The following is a 15,805-nucleotide window of genomic DNA, read 5'->3' as shown; positions in this document are numbered from 1 at the left end:
TTCGGAGGAATATGGCAAGAAGGAGTAAAATCCCATTTGTTTGCAGGGCTGGAGGAAATGCCAGCACAAGTATTTTGGAGGAGAAATTATTGTAGAAACGAAGGGAATGGCTGTGGTATTTCCTGTCAGGGCTGTCGCTGGTTTTGTTTGTGTCGCAGCGGGGTCTGCAGGCGCCAGCGGGGCCGTGGGCTCCTCTGTGAAACACAGACAGAGAGGTAAAACTGCTCAGTGCTCACAGCCCAGGGGCAAACACCTTCATTCTGTGCTTCCCTCTACCCCTGTGCTGCCCCAGAGAGTGAACCACGGAATGGTTTGAGCTGGGAAGGGTTTTAAAGGCCAGGCTGTCTGCTGTGGACTAGATCACATTGCTCAATCCAGCCTGGCCTTGAACACGTCCAGGGATGGAGCACCCACAGCTTTTCTGGCAACCTGTGCCAGTGTATCAGCAACCCAGTGGTAGAAAATTTCTTCCTTATATCCAGCCTCAATCTAGCCTCTTGATGTTGAAAACTGTTGCCTTCATCCAGTCGCTACAGGACCTGGTAAAAAGTCTCTCTCCATTTTATAAAGCCTCTTTTATATATTGAAATGTTGCAAGAAGGTCTCCATGGAGCCTTCTCCTCCCCAGGCTGGGCTTTCTCTTCACACCCTTAACCAAAACTCTTCCTGTCTTTGTGCCTCAGTTTCCCTTGTTTGCTCCATTACCTGCCTGAGCTCTCACAGTGCTGGTGAAAATATTGTTTAAATGCTCTGCCAGAGCTCAGGCAAAGTATTGTTTAAATGTTCTGCCAGGGTTTAAGGCTGGTGCCTGGGGCTGTCCTTACCCCTCTCCTGCACTGTATTTAACACAAACCTTTGGCTGTCTCAGCTTGTTCTCCTACACCCACTGAGGACCTCTTGATTGAAGGAGAGCAGGGCTGCCCTTGACCTCATGTGACACCTGATGGCAGGGACAGTGAATAATTCAACCTGGATTGTGCAAGGGGAGTCACATTCTTCACAAAATTGCAAAAGTGAGTTGGACCCAGCAGCTTCCACTGCCCACACCTCTTCCAGCTCAACATTTGCACACTGTTGAGTTCCTGATGTGGAAGGTGCTGGTCCTGCATTCCCCCTGGTTGTTCATTTGAGGTGTTGGGTGCAGACTCACACGAGGTTTTGCTCCACACTTGGCAGTGCCCCAGGCTCCCTGTGTAATCTTAAACCAGTTGCTGCAAACCAGACTTCCATGGGTGTAAAAAATCACAGCCTGCTCCAGCATTTAGGAAGTGCTTTGCATCCCCTGAGATTTCCTAGTACTTTGGGCACTGCCCACTCTTTTTTTTTTTTTCTTTAAAAAAGGAAAAAAGTATTTGTTGCTGATAGCAGTGATGAATTCAGCTTGAGCTGTAGGTCAAAAACATGAGCAAGCCAAGGGAAGCCTGAAAAATTAAACTGTAATCAACTTCTCAGACTGATAAATATGAATTTATCCCTCTTCCAAATGCTTGCGAGCTAAAGGTCTTGGTTTCTTGGAGGGAGGCAAGAGGTTATTGTGTTTCATATTAAAGAAAAATGTTATCTAATTAAGAAATGAAGTGGGTTTTCATTTCCCTGTTGCAGGCAGTGTGTTTGTAGCTCTGCTCAGAGGCAGAGCAGAGCAGTGTGGGGCAGCTGGCGTCCTTCTGCTGGCGCCGGGCCACGGCACATCAGCCTTGTTGTTGATGTAGAAGAAAAGGATGCAGCAGGGTCGTGGCTCATTTTTTTTCATTTTCTTCTCTCTCTGGAGCTTTAGACAAGTGTTCTGACATTTTCCAGCCACAAGCTGTTTTTCAAAACTTGTTTGTCTGTGAAATCTGTGCTGCTCAGCACAACCAAGGCAGTGTGTGCTGCATCCCAGCTCCGTGCAGTGTTTGGGGCTGTGCTGAAAGTGAAACCTGTGTTTTGAAAGGTTTCCTGCAGTGAGGCCAGAGCTGTGTGAGCTCTTCCCCTTCCACGTCCTGCTCTTTGTAAGGAGAAACCTCAAAAGTTCCTTGCCCTGATTTTTTTCTTTTTTTTTTTTATCTCTCTTTCTTTGGAGAAAGGTTTTGTGGTGTTATAGTCAGTGAACCCACACTGGCCAATTTATTGCCAGCATTCAGGAGGAATAAACCAGCCAGGCCTGCTCAGAGAGGCATGTGGAAATAAAAATTGGCATGAAAGAGCCTGTATCTTTTCTTTTCCAGCCCAAATAATCCAAGATCCCAATCTCACCTGTATTTGCCTGTCTCTCCAGAATGATTTGAACCTTCAGCACTAGGTTGGTTATGATCATCTCTTCTCCTTTGCAATTTCGGACTGGTTTAGAATTAATCTGGTATTTTTACAAGTTGGGCCTGGTTCTGGAAATGAACCTGGAGACTCTCCAGACTTTGTGGGTCTGGAGCACTGGCTCTAGCCAGAGATGTGATGTAAGTGCCTGTTTAGCACAGGCCTGTATCACTGCTGGAGTGCCGCATTGGTGACTGTCCCAGCGCTGGCTCTTCCCAGCCCTTCCGGAAGCACAGAAAATGCCACGAGCAGAGATAACAGGGATGCATTTTGGGTGATCCAGCCTGTTTACCCTGAATCTGTTTAAGCTTTTCAACAGAATTGCCTCCAGCCTGGACTTCCTGAATTTCAGTGGGTGTTTGCAGAACTCGAGGAGCTGTCGGTTGAAAAACAAACGCGAGGGCGCCGCTCCAGCTCCTTTTCCTCATTGGGAACAAAGCTGTTCCACTGCAGCTCTGCTTTCCCTCTGAGAGGATGGAAAGTGTGCCTTCACACACTGGCAGCCCAGGCCCAGAGATAAGTGCTGTGCTCAGGAAGGGCTGTCACCCACCCAGCTGGGAGTTATCCCTGCGAGATGGGACCGAGCCCTCCCTGGGGTTACACCTCGGAGGGAGGTGGCCAGCACTCCTCTCTGCATGGGAAGAGAGCTGTTTGAGGAGGCTAGTGGGCACTGTGGGGAGGAAAATGCTGGTTAAGTGGGCTGACTAGACCTGGTCTGGGGAGTAAAGAGGGGTTTGATCTGTGTTGGAGACCATCAGAAAGTCCTGGAATGATCTAAGGGATGCTAGAGGGATGCTTGGCTCAGACTTGGCCTGAGAAGCTGAAGGAATGAAAAAGCTCCTTGTGGTCTTGATTGCTGCTAAATATGCACAAATAGAGGATGGGAGAAGTGGTTTTTACTGGTTCCTGCACAGCTGTGTGCTCAGTGTGCCTGTGATTCCACTGGCTCTTCCTTGGGCAAATTTTGTGGTTTCTCTTGAGGTGAGCAGTGGGTCAGTTCGGGGTGGGGGCATTTGCTGCATTTTGTATTGGGCCTGACACACTTTGCATTTTATAGGTCCTCACAAAATAGCAACCAGCCCTTCAACCAAAGCAATGGGTCAGTTCAGGGAGGGCATTGGCTGTGCATTGTGTGTTGGGCCTGATACACTTTGCGTTTTGTCGGTCCCAACAAAATAGCAACCAGCCCTTCAACCATCCCAGCACTGTTGGCTTTAAAATTTTAGATTGTCTTCACTTCCATTAGAGAATGCTTGCTTTTACTTCTTAATTCTTCACCCCAAGTATTCCTGTATTCTAGTAAACATCCTCTGAGCTTTGGATTTTGGGTTTCCAGCAGAAAAGTACTGGGCTGAAACCATGGGGAGCACTGAAGGTGGACAGGCATCAGACACTTGCCGTATTGGCCTCTGATAATAGTGCCTTGCTCCCAAGAGTTCAGATCAATTTTCAGCTTTATTAATTAGTTTTATTAAAACTAACAGTTGTAGAGGTGAGTGTCTTCTTGCTTACAGAAGAACTTATTTTTTGGCAAGCACATTCCTCAGCAATGTGGAGTGTCCCCAAAGGCTGTGGATCCACCAGGCAGCTTGGCCTAAGTAAACCAGATAAACTCTTACAGAGTAGGAGAGTCTCCCTGAGAATTCCTATCCTATTTAGGTCTATGGGTCAGTCCAGGATGCACTTTGGGACCATTCTCACCATTCTCTGCTTTTTCTTTCAGCAACGAAATGTCAGGATCAAGTTTGAATATGAAGGAGAGAAAAGGTAGGTACCTACACCAGTCCCCTGTGAACACAGGGAAAAATTACCTTTTCCACCCAGCACTGTCCTGCTGACTTCAGCCAGCTGCAGCTGAGCTCACAGCAGGATTCATTCCCCTAAAATCAACTGCACTTTTATAAGCAAGAGCCCTGCCTCATCATCCCATTTGCCTCAAGAAGCTTCTGGGATTTGCAGGCAAACAGAATTGTTCCAAGCTGGAAATCATTAAATGCCTCTTTTACCAGGGACATTGGGTGCACACACTTGGATCCTTTTCTCTTGTTAATTCTTGAGCCCTGCTGAACCACAGAGGAGCTGGAACTCTACAGAAATGTGTCCTTTGATTAGCAGTCCATGACACTTACTTAAGATAACCAGATTTTGGGCATGGGTCCCATAAAAATAGGGCTGGGAGTTAAAGCTTGTCCGCCCTTCCCTGCTTGACATTTTCATGGAATCACCTCTGCTTGGTGACTGGGACAGGGCAGGACACAGGCTGATGGTCCAAGGTGCATGTTGAAGCCAAAGAAAATTGAAGTAGTGTTATTTTAGGGTTAGACTGTACCTGCTGTGAGTACCTATAGAGGTGTGTGTGTGATGGTACAGGAGAGACACAGGATGAGTCCCCACTTCCTATTCAGAGCTTCTTGCTGAAAACAGATGATAAATCACTGACCATTGCCTGATTTGGGTTTTCTCCAATGGAACCCTGCTGGACTTCCTTTTTTCCCACCTGTACTCACATTGGAGGGAGGAGCAGAGGAGCTGCCCATAGATTTTTGGTAGATATTCTTGCAGAGTTGTCAGGTCCCCTCTTGGGCATAGCAGAGGAGCAGCATTTCTGTGAGTGTAAAGGCAAGGAGCAGTCTTCATGCTTTGTGATGGAACACAAGTCCTTTCTTCTGTTCTGTCAGTCAAACCCCAAATTCCAGTATGCTTCTGCTAAACTGAGACTGTTGTATTTGTTTGTGTGTACAGGATTATCCAGTTTCCAAGACCAGTCAGGTTCAAGGAGGTGGTGCAGAAGGTCACGGACGCTTTTGGGCAGACGATGGACTTGGTCTGTGTGAACAATGAGGTACTCTTCTCCTCTCTGCTTTTGGGGTGCCTGCTGTCAGCTTCAGAATTGAGCAGTGCTTTGTTCTGAAGGCCCTGATTTTGTGTTTTACTTGGATGTGAAGGAAAATAACCTTATTTTGTGGTTCCCAGCTAGTGAGTGCACAAGAGCTGTTGTCTGAACACAGCTCAGATGCATTCTCAGCCTCCAAGGCCAGACTTTCCTTTGTCAGAATGACTCCAAGTGAGGAACATTGTCTTTCCCCCTCACTCCATCAGGGATGTGCAGCCTCCCCACCTGGGGGCAGTTGCAGGAGCGTGAAGTGCAGAGCAGGAGGGACAGTGCTGCTCACAGTGTTCTTTTCTCCAGCCCTGATTTGTCTCACCCAAACCCCCAGCACGACGAGCACGTTCTTGTGGCTGGGTCTGCACTGAAATGTGCATCACTGAGCATTCCTCCAGCAGCCCCTGTGGCCACATGAAAGCAGCCAAGAAACCCTGCCTGTGCAAGCCTTGCATTTTAAGGCTAGGAGGGCTTTCTCCTCCATCATACATCACATAGGCGTCTGTGTTTTTCCCACTTTTGAGCCCAGCAGTGTGTGTGGAAGGAGGGTCCTGCTGTGGGCTGTTAGCAGAAGGGGGAAATCCTTGGCATCTCTTTTGGTGTGCTGTGTTTTACTGTGAGGCATCTGCAGCCACTGGGCTCCCAGGGTGGGTTTGGCTTTTGGGAAGGAGGAGAGGGCCAAATGGCAAAGAGGTGGGCTTTTAAATCCTTTTGGATCTGCCCTGGCAGCTGGCTTGTTCAAGTATTAATTGCAGATGAGCCTTGATTAAAGTATGAATGGAGAGAGAGGTCTTGAAGAGACCTTTCTTCTTTCCACCCCCCCCCCCCATTTATTATTTTCTCCCTTCTGTTTCAATAGAGATTTGCTCCACAAAGAGAATTCCTATTCTTTTACAATAGGTACCTCATGATACCAAAGTGTCCACTGGGTTTTGCCATTGAATGCAGTCAGGTTTCTAATCTTGGGCATTCTTTGACAGCCTCCTGGGAAAAGCCTGCCATTGAATTCTCCAGGAATGACTCATTTCATTCCAGGTTTCTTCCCACTGGAAGAGGATTTCTTTCCAACAACAGCAAACAGAAGCTTCAATAATGCATTTTATCCCATGTTAGAGACCTCCTTTCTGGGCATGTGCACAGCACATTGCAGGGCCATGAGCAGGCCTTTGGGTACTCTTGATTCCTTAGGGCAGTGCTTTGTTTTCCTACACTTAAAAGTTCCACCTCATGAGAACCCACAGCTTTGGGAAGATGTGTGAGGAGCAGTAACTCAGGGTTGTTGTTCTGGAAACACAATAAACCAGGGAACATCCCACAAATGAAAGTCTTTTTCCTTTGAGGGCATAGCCTACGTGCACACGTGGTGACGCCCCAGGGTCTGGCTCCTGGGTCAGGGTTTTGGGTGTCATGACTGCAGGTTTCAGATGGAACATGACCACAGACTCATTGCACTTAAATATTTCACCCTGCCTTTATGCTCCAGGGGAGGTGGGCATTAATTCCTTGCTGCCATCAGACCCCTCTCTTGCAGTGGCACCTTGTAGAGCAGATTCAGACTGAGGTCAGCAGGGCCCTGCAGAATCTCAGTGAGTGGCAATCCCTGTCCTGGTGGAGGAGGTGTCCTGGGGCCAGGCTCAGTGGGATGAGCAGGCCAGCTGGGTGGAGCAGGGGCACACATGAATCACATCCTGGTGGGACCATGGAATCAGCAGCCTGGGGCTGCTGCAGATAACAGCAGGGCCTGGCCATGGGTGTCCCCCATGGGGCATGGCTGTGTTCTAGGCTGGGCTCATCTTTCTGAGGATGAGCAGCAAAGCCTGGCCTGGCCAGCGGCAGCACAGACACAGCTTGTGATGTGACCTTGGGCAGAAGTTCACTGAACAATGTGCCACCTCTTCTCTTCTGACCTCCAAGGCTGCCCCTCAGCATCATTCTGGGAGCTTAGGGGGAGTTAAAGCCTGGGGAAATGGCAGAGGCACCATTATGGGGGGAAGGGAGCAGATAAAAGCACATTTAACAAACATTTGTCGAGCATTGTTGGTGCCAGTTGGTCCTGCATTGGGCAGGAAGATGAACTAATTGACCTCTCAGATTTTTCCCCAACCCTGTTTCCTACAATTCTTTGGTTTCTGTGGTGTCTTACAGAGTGAGGTCTGACAGTGCTGCTGTAGTTGGTGAAACCTCAGCCTTTGCCCTCACTTTTTCATCCTGCACTAGAGAGACCATCAAGTCCCCCACTAAAACATCAGGCTCCAGGGGAGAATATTATTTAAAAGCAAGAAAAAAAAAATCCAATAAGCTCTGTTTGTGCAACTTTTATGTAGGTAAACTTTGCTGTTAATCACAGCTACTCAGTCTTTAGATCAAATAAACCCAGTTTCTGGAAATCCACTGGCAGTTACTTCCATGGTCTGCATGAGTTCCGTTTTGAGTTTCATGCCCAGCAGATACCTGTTCCTGATATCCACATGTGCCACAGTCTGGAAGCCAAATGGAGCAGAATTTTCTTGCCAGATGTGGGTAATAGGTAAAGCCAAGCTAAATACTGGCTCCAGTCCCTTTTACAAGAGGGCAATTTCTCCCTGATGTTTTTGGCTCCTCTGAAGGAGGCATGCAAACATGTTCATGTTGTGATGTTGGAGGGAGATGCAGTGACCTACAGAACATTCTGTTCAGAGCAGCAGCTGGGGGATTGCTCTGAACACTTATGAGGAGCTCAGGGAAGGGATGAGTGAGCGGTGGGGCTCAAATTCTGCTTGGTGGTGAAGCAAGGGAGAGCAGCTCTCCACCATTCTCAGCTCTGTCTGGGGGTGTGTAGAGGAGGAGCCTGGTCTGCCTGAGGCAGAGCCTTTGTGAACCTCAGGAGGGTTGAGCAGTGCCCCAAGGGAATCTCTCCACCTCTGCTGCTTAAGGGAGCAGGCTGAGCACTGCACTTAGGAGGCATACTCAGTACCATCTTTGATATCTGTGGGGAATGCAGGTTGTTCACTCAAATATGAGTGAAAGATGAGAGGAAATCACGGGATCACAGAATGGGTCAGGTTGGAAGGCACCACAGAGGGTCATGTGGTCCAGTCTCCCTTACTAAGCAGGGACAAGAAGAGAGAGAAGCACAGGATTGTGTCTGGATGGCTCTGGAATATCCCCAGGGAGGGAGACCCCACAGCCTCTCTGGGCAATCTGTTCAGGGTTTGGTCACTGCACAGGGAAGAAATTCTGCCTCATGTCCAGGGGGAACTTCTGGGATCATTCCTGCCCATTCCTCCTGTGCCATTGCTGGGCCTGGGCCCTGCTCTGAGCCCTTCCTGCAGACAGGCACAGACAGGGGTGGGGACCCCTCTCAGCATCTCCTCTTGAGCCTGAACAGCTCCAGCTCCTTCAGCCTTCCCTCATAAGAGAGATGCTCCAATCCCTTCATCTCCCTGCAGCCTCAGCTGGCCCTGCTGCAGGAGCTCCTCTGACTCTCTGGAGTCCAGAGCTGGGCACTGCACTCCAGATGTGCCTCACAGGGCTGGGAGAGGGGCAGGATCCTTCCCTGGCCTGCTGCAAGGGCTCTTCCCAGTGCACCTCAGGATATCTGGGGTTCTTGGCCCCAAGGCCAGGAGCTCACGGTCTGAGCTGTACCCCAGGGTATCCCTGGGGTTCTTGGCCCCAAGGCCAGGAGCTCACAGTCTGAGCTGTACCCCAGGGTATCCCTGAGGTTCTTGGCCACAGGAGCTCACGGTCTGAGCTGTACCCCAGGGTATCCCTGAGGTTCTTGGCCACAGGAGCTCACAGTCTGAGCTGTACCCCAGGATATCCCTGGGGTTCTTGGCCACAGGAGCTCACAGTCTGAGCTGTACCCCAGATATCTCTGGGGTTTTTGGCCACAAGGCCAGGAGCTCACAGTCTGAGCTGTACCCCAGATATCTCTGGGGTTTTTGGCCCCAAGGCCAGGAGCTCCCAGTCTGAGCTGTATTTGCCTGCAGGCCACCAGCCAAACCCTTGGCAACACCCTGGGATCAAACAGGCTGTCCCATTTGGCTTGTGAGTGTCACCTTGTGTGGCAGCTGCTCTGTGGTGGGTTTGCTGTGGCTGGTGGCAGGAGCTCTGATCGCCCAGAGGGCTGAGCCACCTTTCAGGAGTTCTGGGAAGCTGTGGCTCCCAGTGAGAGCCTGCTGGGAGCTGTGGCTGCTCGGTGCCTTTGGTCAGTGCAGTTACGGTGTACTTTGGCACAGGCATGAGAATAACATGTGCTGTGCTGGATCCAGTGCCCCAGGCAGCCTGCAGAGGCTGAGGCCTGTTTGCTGTGAGATTAGGCAGAATATCCTGGAATGAGGGGCAAGAAGTTGTGCTTTTAATCTTAGCCCAGGGCAGCAGAAGGCCACAGAGCTCCTCTGAAGTGCAGCTGTGTTGGGTGTTGGAGGCTTTGCAGGCTGTCTGCAGGACATGGTACACCACACAGCAAGGTTGGGAGGGTCACATTCCCCGTGGAGGTATGAGGGCCATACTCTGCCATTTCCCAGGAAAACATCAGCACTTTTTGCTGCCTGACAGACACAGCACTGTGTAGTTCTCTGTTCTTACAAATTCAGAATTTGTAAAATTCAGAAGCTGAATTTGTTCTGCTGGGAGTGAAAGAAGTGGTTCTTGGAAGGAGAGCAATGCACACCTTTCACATCAAAAGGAAAAAGGCTTTTATTTGTGGGATGTTCCCTGGTTTCACCTGATGGCCAGACACTAGGGAGCTGTGTCAGTGTGCAGGAACACAGGCTGCAGCAGTGGGGCAGGGCACAAAGCATCTGCCAGAGTAAATCCTTGGGTGCAACTCATTGGTGTCTTGGAGCACCACTGCATGAGCATCAGCTCAGCAAGAACCTGTGGGGTTGTTTTGGGACTGGGTAGCAGCAGATCCTTTCTGCAGAATTAGAATTGGACCATCAGCCCAATGTGGGGTTGTTTTGGGGCTGGGTAGCAGCAGGTCCTGCTGCAGAATCAGAGCAGCTCCAGAGCAGCAGGCAGCAAGCCCAAGGTTTCATCCCAGCTCTCTCCTTTTCCCACACTGGATTGCTGGTGTGACCTTTAAGCTTTCTCCTTGCAGATGTTGTTTGTTGTGAGTTTTTTCTGCATCTGTTCCTTGGTAAATGAGGTATTGGAAGAAAATATTAGAGCTCAGCAAGCTGGAGGGCAGGGGGGCCCCGTTTTCCATCACTTCCTTGGGTTCCTCCCTCATCCCCTGATTCCCAGGCTGCTCCCTGTAGGAATCTGCCTCTTGTTTACCCAAAAGTGTGACATTGCCATCCTGTGGTGTTTGTTTAATCCCTTCCAGCTCCTGATGCCACTGAAATCCCAGGAAGATTTGGACAAAGCCATGGAACAGTTGGAGCTGAGCCCTTCCCTGAAGAGCCTGCGGATCCTTGTGAGCGCTCCAAAGAAAGCGAACGTGAGCCCTTCACCCTCTCTGCTCCTTTGTGTGCAGCCTGAGATGCCTTGTTATTCTGCTGGGGAGTGGAGAGGAGTCTCCTGATGGTGCAGAGCAGAGGGCAGGCTGGTTATGAGAGGGGTCAGCCCTGCTCTGGCTCAGCTGCTCAGAAATGTTCCTGTGATAGCAGCCCAGAGGCTGAGCTCAGCTCCCTCTGGCTCCTGCATCCTGTGAAGGGTTAAACACCAGGCTAACCCTCAAAGCTGAGAGGACTCCTTGTGCTTGCTTTCTTTCCTTTTAGAGATGCTGCCACCATTCCTTTTCACCTCTCCTCTGTGTTCAGGGTGATGCCCTGGCCCTTGCCATGCTGGGTAGCAGCCTGGGGACTGTTCCCTCCTCGTGCTGCAGCCGTGCTAAAAGCTGGGAGAGCAAACTGGAGAATCCTTCGGTCTCATGCAGAACTGTCTGGGTTTTTTCCATCTTTATTTACTTGTTAGTTTTTTCCTGAGCTCAGTGGTTTTGCAGTTAAGCCTGTTAGCCTGACCTTGCTTGCACAGAGTGTCTTGCCAAAGCACATGTCGTGCTGCCCCAAGCACGGGCTGTAGAGCAAGGGATTTGTAGATGTTGCAACTCTTGTTTCTTCTTTTTATTTCCTAGAAGTACTGGAGAGATTGGGAGTCTTGAAACTCACTTATCCCCATTTTTGTGTGGGTACTCACAGCCCTTGGAGCTTCTCCACTCCTTTTGAGAGGCTTGGGAAGTGCAGGGTGCAGAGGGAAACTAAGGAAACCCAGGGGAGACTAAGCCTTGAGTTGGGGTTTCCTAAACCCTGGGTGGAAACAGGGCAATTTGTGGGAGCACAGCAATACTGCAAGTCAGCTGCTGGGAGCAGAGGAGCCAGGTGAATCCCTGCCTGCCCTTGGGAGCAGGTCCTGCAGCATGTGGCCATGCTCCTGTGTGTGAGAGCACACAGTTCTGAGGTCATACATCAAATTACCATAAAATCACAGTTCACTGTAATGTGTGGTCTTAGGATCTTAGTAAAACCTGGCCACTACCAGGTTACCAGCTGGATATGCTTTCCTTTGCTCTTCCCTTACCTGTGTTCCCTGACCTTCCCCTCTCTGTTCCTCTGCCCTGGTGCAGAGGAACCTCTGCAGTGCCTCAGCTGCCACTGGAGTCTAGGGAGCACAGAGGAGAGGTGCTGATTTTGGGATTGCAATGTTTTCAGTCCAGTGATCAGTCTCTGTACCTATCTGGAGATAATGGAGTGCAGGAATGGTCTTTTATGTCAAATATCTGTATTTGCCATTATCTGTGAGAGCTTAATCTTACTAGACTGTTTTATTAGCAGATGTGAATTGTTTGTGAATGGTTTTTGGATCACTCTAGATTACGTGCATGTCTTCTTTCTTTCCTTTTTTTTTTTTTCATAGTTCTTGGGTAATAGGGTCACAGGGAGCCAAATGCAGGGTTTCACATGGTGTGTCCACAGGGCTCTGGCCAATTCTGATCATTCCCTTTGTCTGATCACCAGCTCCTGCAGCCCAACAACAGCAAGCAGCATGAGATGAGGATCTCCAGATCCATGGGTGATATCATGGGATCCCTGTACAAAGACTCGGAGAGGACGCGCAAATATTCCACAGGTCAGTGAGACTCAGCACTCCCTGGGGAGCTCTGTGCTGCTTCAGCCTGGCCACCACCCTCTCCCTCTTTCTTTGTCACAACCCCAGCCTGGATGGCCACCCTGATGTCCCCCAGAGTGACCCAGTGCTCATCCTCAGCCTGAGCAAGAGAGGCTCTGGAGGCTGTGCTGGGCAGAGTCACTCTGAGCACACAAGTGAAGAGAATGGGGGACCTGGGCTGTCATTTGGGGGTGGGAAATGCAGTGATAAAAATTTACAGTCAGTTTGATTCCACTGAGGTTTATCTCTTGATGAGGTTTATCTGTTGGTCTCTGAGTTTCTGTCCCCCTTTCTCAGGTGGCAGGATATTGTTGCTGAGTGGGCTCAGGCTCCTTAGCTCCTGGGCTGGGACCAGCTCCACCACATAAAGACCAAATAATGTCTGTGTGCCACCAGTGTGTTCTTGTGGGTGGAATGACATCTGTGGGAGCTGTTTCTGGGGTTTCTCATGGGCATGTGTGCAGTGGTGGCATTCCAGAGGAAGGGGAGCATCCCTTTCCTTCAGAAGTGCTGGAAGCAGGTACCTGCAACCCCTGAAACCAGGCTGGCAAACACCTGATCTGCTCTTGCAGCCCTGCAGGGACTGGAGTTTGTTTGTAGCCTTGTTTTGCTTTCTCTGTGGTTTTCTGGGCTTGAGTTTATGCTTTCCTTGCTTTCTAAAGTGACTCCATGTTCTCTTTGAAATCCTGTTGGTCAGCTGTCTGTAGGATTTTTTGTGTGAAGAACTTTGGAGGATTTTGTAGAGAGCAGGGCACCCTGTGCAGAGCTGGTAAAGCAGTATGTAGGACTGGATAGCAGGAGCAGAATTATTCATATTCCAGCCTATAGGCAGGATGAATGAGTTTTTCACACAGTGAATATTCTCTGCTGTGTCTCTGGGTGCAGGTTATAGGGGGATTTCTACAGATCTTTATAATTTTCATGCAAGTACTTGCCAGCCTTGAATAAAGTGGGGCCCTCCTTCAGAAATACGCATGGAGAAATACTTCATCCTCTAAAGATCCTCTGTACTTATATATGGCAGTAAACACTTTCAAACTCTCTGTGCAACAAAAGAGTGTTTTTCTCCAAGGACTCCCCCCTTCTCTGTTTCATAGCCTGTGCTGATTACAAGTCCTGTGGTTTGCTGCACCTCAGACAAGATGTATAGAAAATGTTCCTCTAGGGTAGGTGCAGCATAGCCCTTGTGCATCAGCTCTCCACTGATGCCAGGGCTGGGTGGCACATGTGCAAGGGCTCTCCTTGAGCCTGGTGTTTGGATGTACCAGGCTTGTCTTTTCCTATTGATTTGGGGTTTTTTCCTAGCTCACATGGTTTTTGAGAGTTTGGCAGAGTCACTAGATGAAATGCACGCATAAAGCACAGAGTCTCAGCAGAAAATGTTCTTGAGCAAAACTTCTCTGCTGCCCTTTTTTTTTTATTTTGGTACATGTTAGGCTGTTAATGAGCAAAGAGCTGTGGCCCTGGGAGCTGTCACTGACCTGTGAGCCCGAGCATGATGGGCAGGGTTGATTCCATGTGTAGTTGTGCTAGTGGGAAGATGGATTCTTGCAAAGTTAACCTTTTGCTAGCAACTTTAATTTCCATACTTTGGCCTGTCCTTCCTGTTTTGGGGCTGCTGGTTCCTGATCAGCTCTGCACCACTGACTGTGAGGTGTCACTGCCTCATGAATGCCCTGAGCCAAGGCAAGGCAGACAGAGGGTGAGATTTCAGCTGTGCAAGGGTGAGAGCCTGAGGTACAAATGGATTTTGAGGGAATGCTTGAAGAGCAGAGTGAAGGGATGGACACAATGTGCTGCTTTATTCCGGGTAGCAGAGGAGGAGCACTGGGCAGCACCAGCTGTGCCATGCAGAGTGTGCTGATAGTGGGATTTTCAGGAGCTGATGTGCCAAACTCTGAATCCTTGGCACTTTTACATGGTCAGGTGGCAAAAACAACCAACCCAAGCATCAGCCATACCTGTTTCTTTTTCCATGTAAGCCATCAGGAGGTTTCAGCAAGCCCTCAGCATGACAACAGAAGGTTGTTGTCTCTCTTTATCTTTCTAACTCCTCTCTTTTGGTTATCTGGGGTCTGTAGGAAGCTGCTGCAGCTCTGCTTGGGGGATGCTCACAGTCCAGCAGATGCATTTTTGACCTCCCAAGTCAGAACTGGGCAATCCAGCAACTGGGCAGAAACTCCAGCAAGCTGAAAGGGAGAGCAGCATCTCAAATGGAGCATAACACCCAGCATCAGGGAACAGACAGACAGACAGACAGACAGACATGAGGCTGTGTTTTGTTTTCCTGCAGTGGGGATTTCACTGAACTTGGTGCATAGTCAAAAGGCATCCTAAGAGGCTGGGAATTCTGCAGGAGAAACTTCTTCCCTTGCAGTCATAAGGCATTTCAGTGTTTTCCTTCTGCTGTCATCAAAGTGGTTGCTATCAAAAGAGGATCTTAATTCAGTTCAGCTTTTCTCTTGAAACTGCATTTAAAAGGAGATTTAAAGTGTCTTTACTAAAAGGTAGTTCAGGGTCATGTTCTCTGTGTTTCTGAGATGTCTCATGTTTTTCTGCTGACTCTGCCATGTAAACAGCAGTGGAAAGTAATAAAGCTGTATGTAATTGGCACAAGCACATTGGAAGGGAGGGAAATGTTCTGGGGAAGATTTAGCTATTTTTGCTTCTGCTGGGCAGAAAATGTCTTCATGCCATGTCCCTGAAAAACCTTATGCAAAGTCAATATTTTCTTTTTTTTTTTTTTTTTCTTTCCCATAAACTTTTTCAGTGGAAATCCTCTTCCAGTTTTTTGGTGGCCAGCAAAAGCCCAAGGGAACTTGGACTGAAAAAAGAAAATTTTTGGGGTTCTGGATTTTCAGATGACTGAGGGCTGTTTTTATTTACTTTGAAGAAATACATGTTTCAGAACAGTATCCAAAAATTATTTAACAGCCCTATTCCAGCATCACCATCTCAATAGAAACATTTACTAGAAGCTTTATTTTACTGTTTTTTTTCATGGAAAACCAGGCTGCTGAGCCATGGTTTCATGTGCCTGCCAGCTCTCTCCAGACCAGGAGCATTGCTGGAGTTAGGATGGATGAAACCTGCTCTGTTTTGAGAAGAGGAAGAAAATTTATCTATGTGCATCATGCCAGCTGCTTTAGAGCTAGAAAATAGGTTCTGTCTTGCTTATTAGTTAAAAAGTACCCTAAATTTGCCTCAAATCAAAATGTAGAAATCCATGCTCAGAAAGATCAGCAAGGAGAGGAGGGAGGCTTGCAGGGAGAAGAAGAAAGAAAGGAAGATTTAATCCATCTGCTCACAACTCCCCTTGACAGGACCAGAAAGAGAAATTTCCAGCAGGTTTCTCTGTTTCTCCTGTCCTGAGCCTGGTGTTTCTGCCAGGGCTCAGAGGAGCAGCACATCCTGACGTGGTGTCCCTTTCTTGGGAACGTCATCCCAGGGCTGGGCTCCCTGTGCCTGCAGCTGTGAGTGGTGGCAGCTGCCAGCAAACCCTCCCCAGCTCTGGCTCTTCCTGGGCTTCTCTTCCCTGCTTGC

The 15,805-nt window shown here is 49.0% G+C and overlaps 1 protein-coding gene across 2 annotated transcripts in view; it reads left to right on the top strand.

Annotated features, from left to right (window-relative positions):
• Positions 1 to 15,805, top strand: part of LOC131087011 (mitogen-activated protein kinase kinase kinase 3-like) — an 80,485-nt gene that overhangs the window by 44,105 nt on the left and 20,575 nt on the right. The window contains exons 4-7 of one of the 2 annotated variants that reach the window (XM_058030370.1): positions 4,013 to 4,056; positions 5,032 to 5,131; positions 10,482 to 10,571; positions 12,112 to 12,223. In XM_058030370.1, the coding sequence (XP_057886353.1) occupies positions 4,013 to 4,056; positions 5,032 to 5,131; positions 10,482 to 10,571; positions 12,112 to 12,223 (346 nt within the window). Of the gene's footprint in view, positions 1 to 4,012; positions 4,057 to 5,031; positions 5,132 to 10,481; positions 10,596 to 12,111; positions 12,224 to 15,805 lie in introns of both variants that reach the window. The other variant, XM_058030362.1, reaches the window with a different exon arrangement.

The sequence above is a fragment of the Melospiza georgiana genome, chromosome 1 (assembly GCF_028018845.1).
Source record: "Melospiza georgiana isolate bMelGeo1 chromosome 1, bMelGeo1.pri, whole genome shotgun sequence".
Classification (NCBI taxonomy): domain Eukaryota; kingdom Metazoa; phylum Chordata; class Aves; order Passeriformes; family Passerellidae; genus Melospiza; species Melospiza georgiana.
The sequence above is the reverse complement of the archived record's forward strand: the minus strand, read 5'-3'. Positions and strand labels throughout refer to the sequence as shown.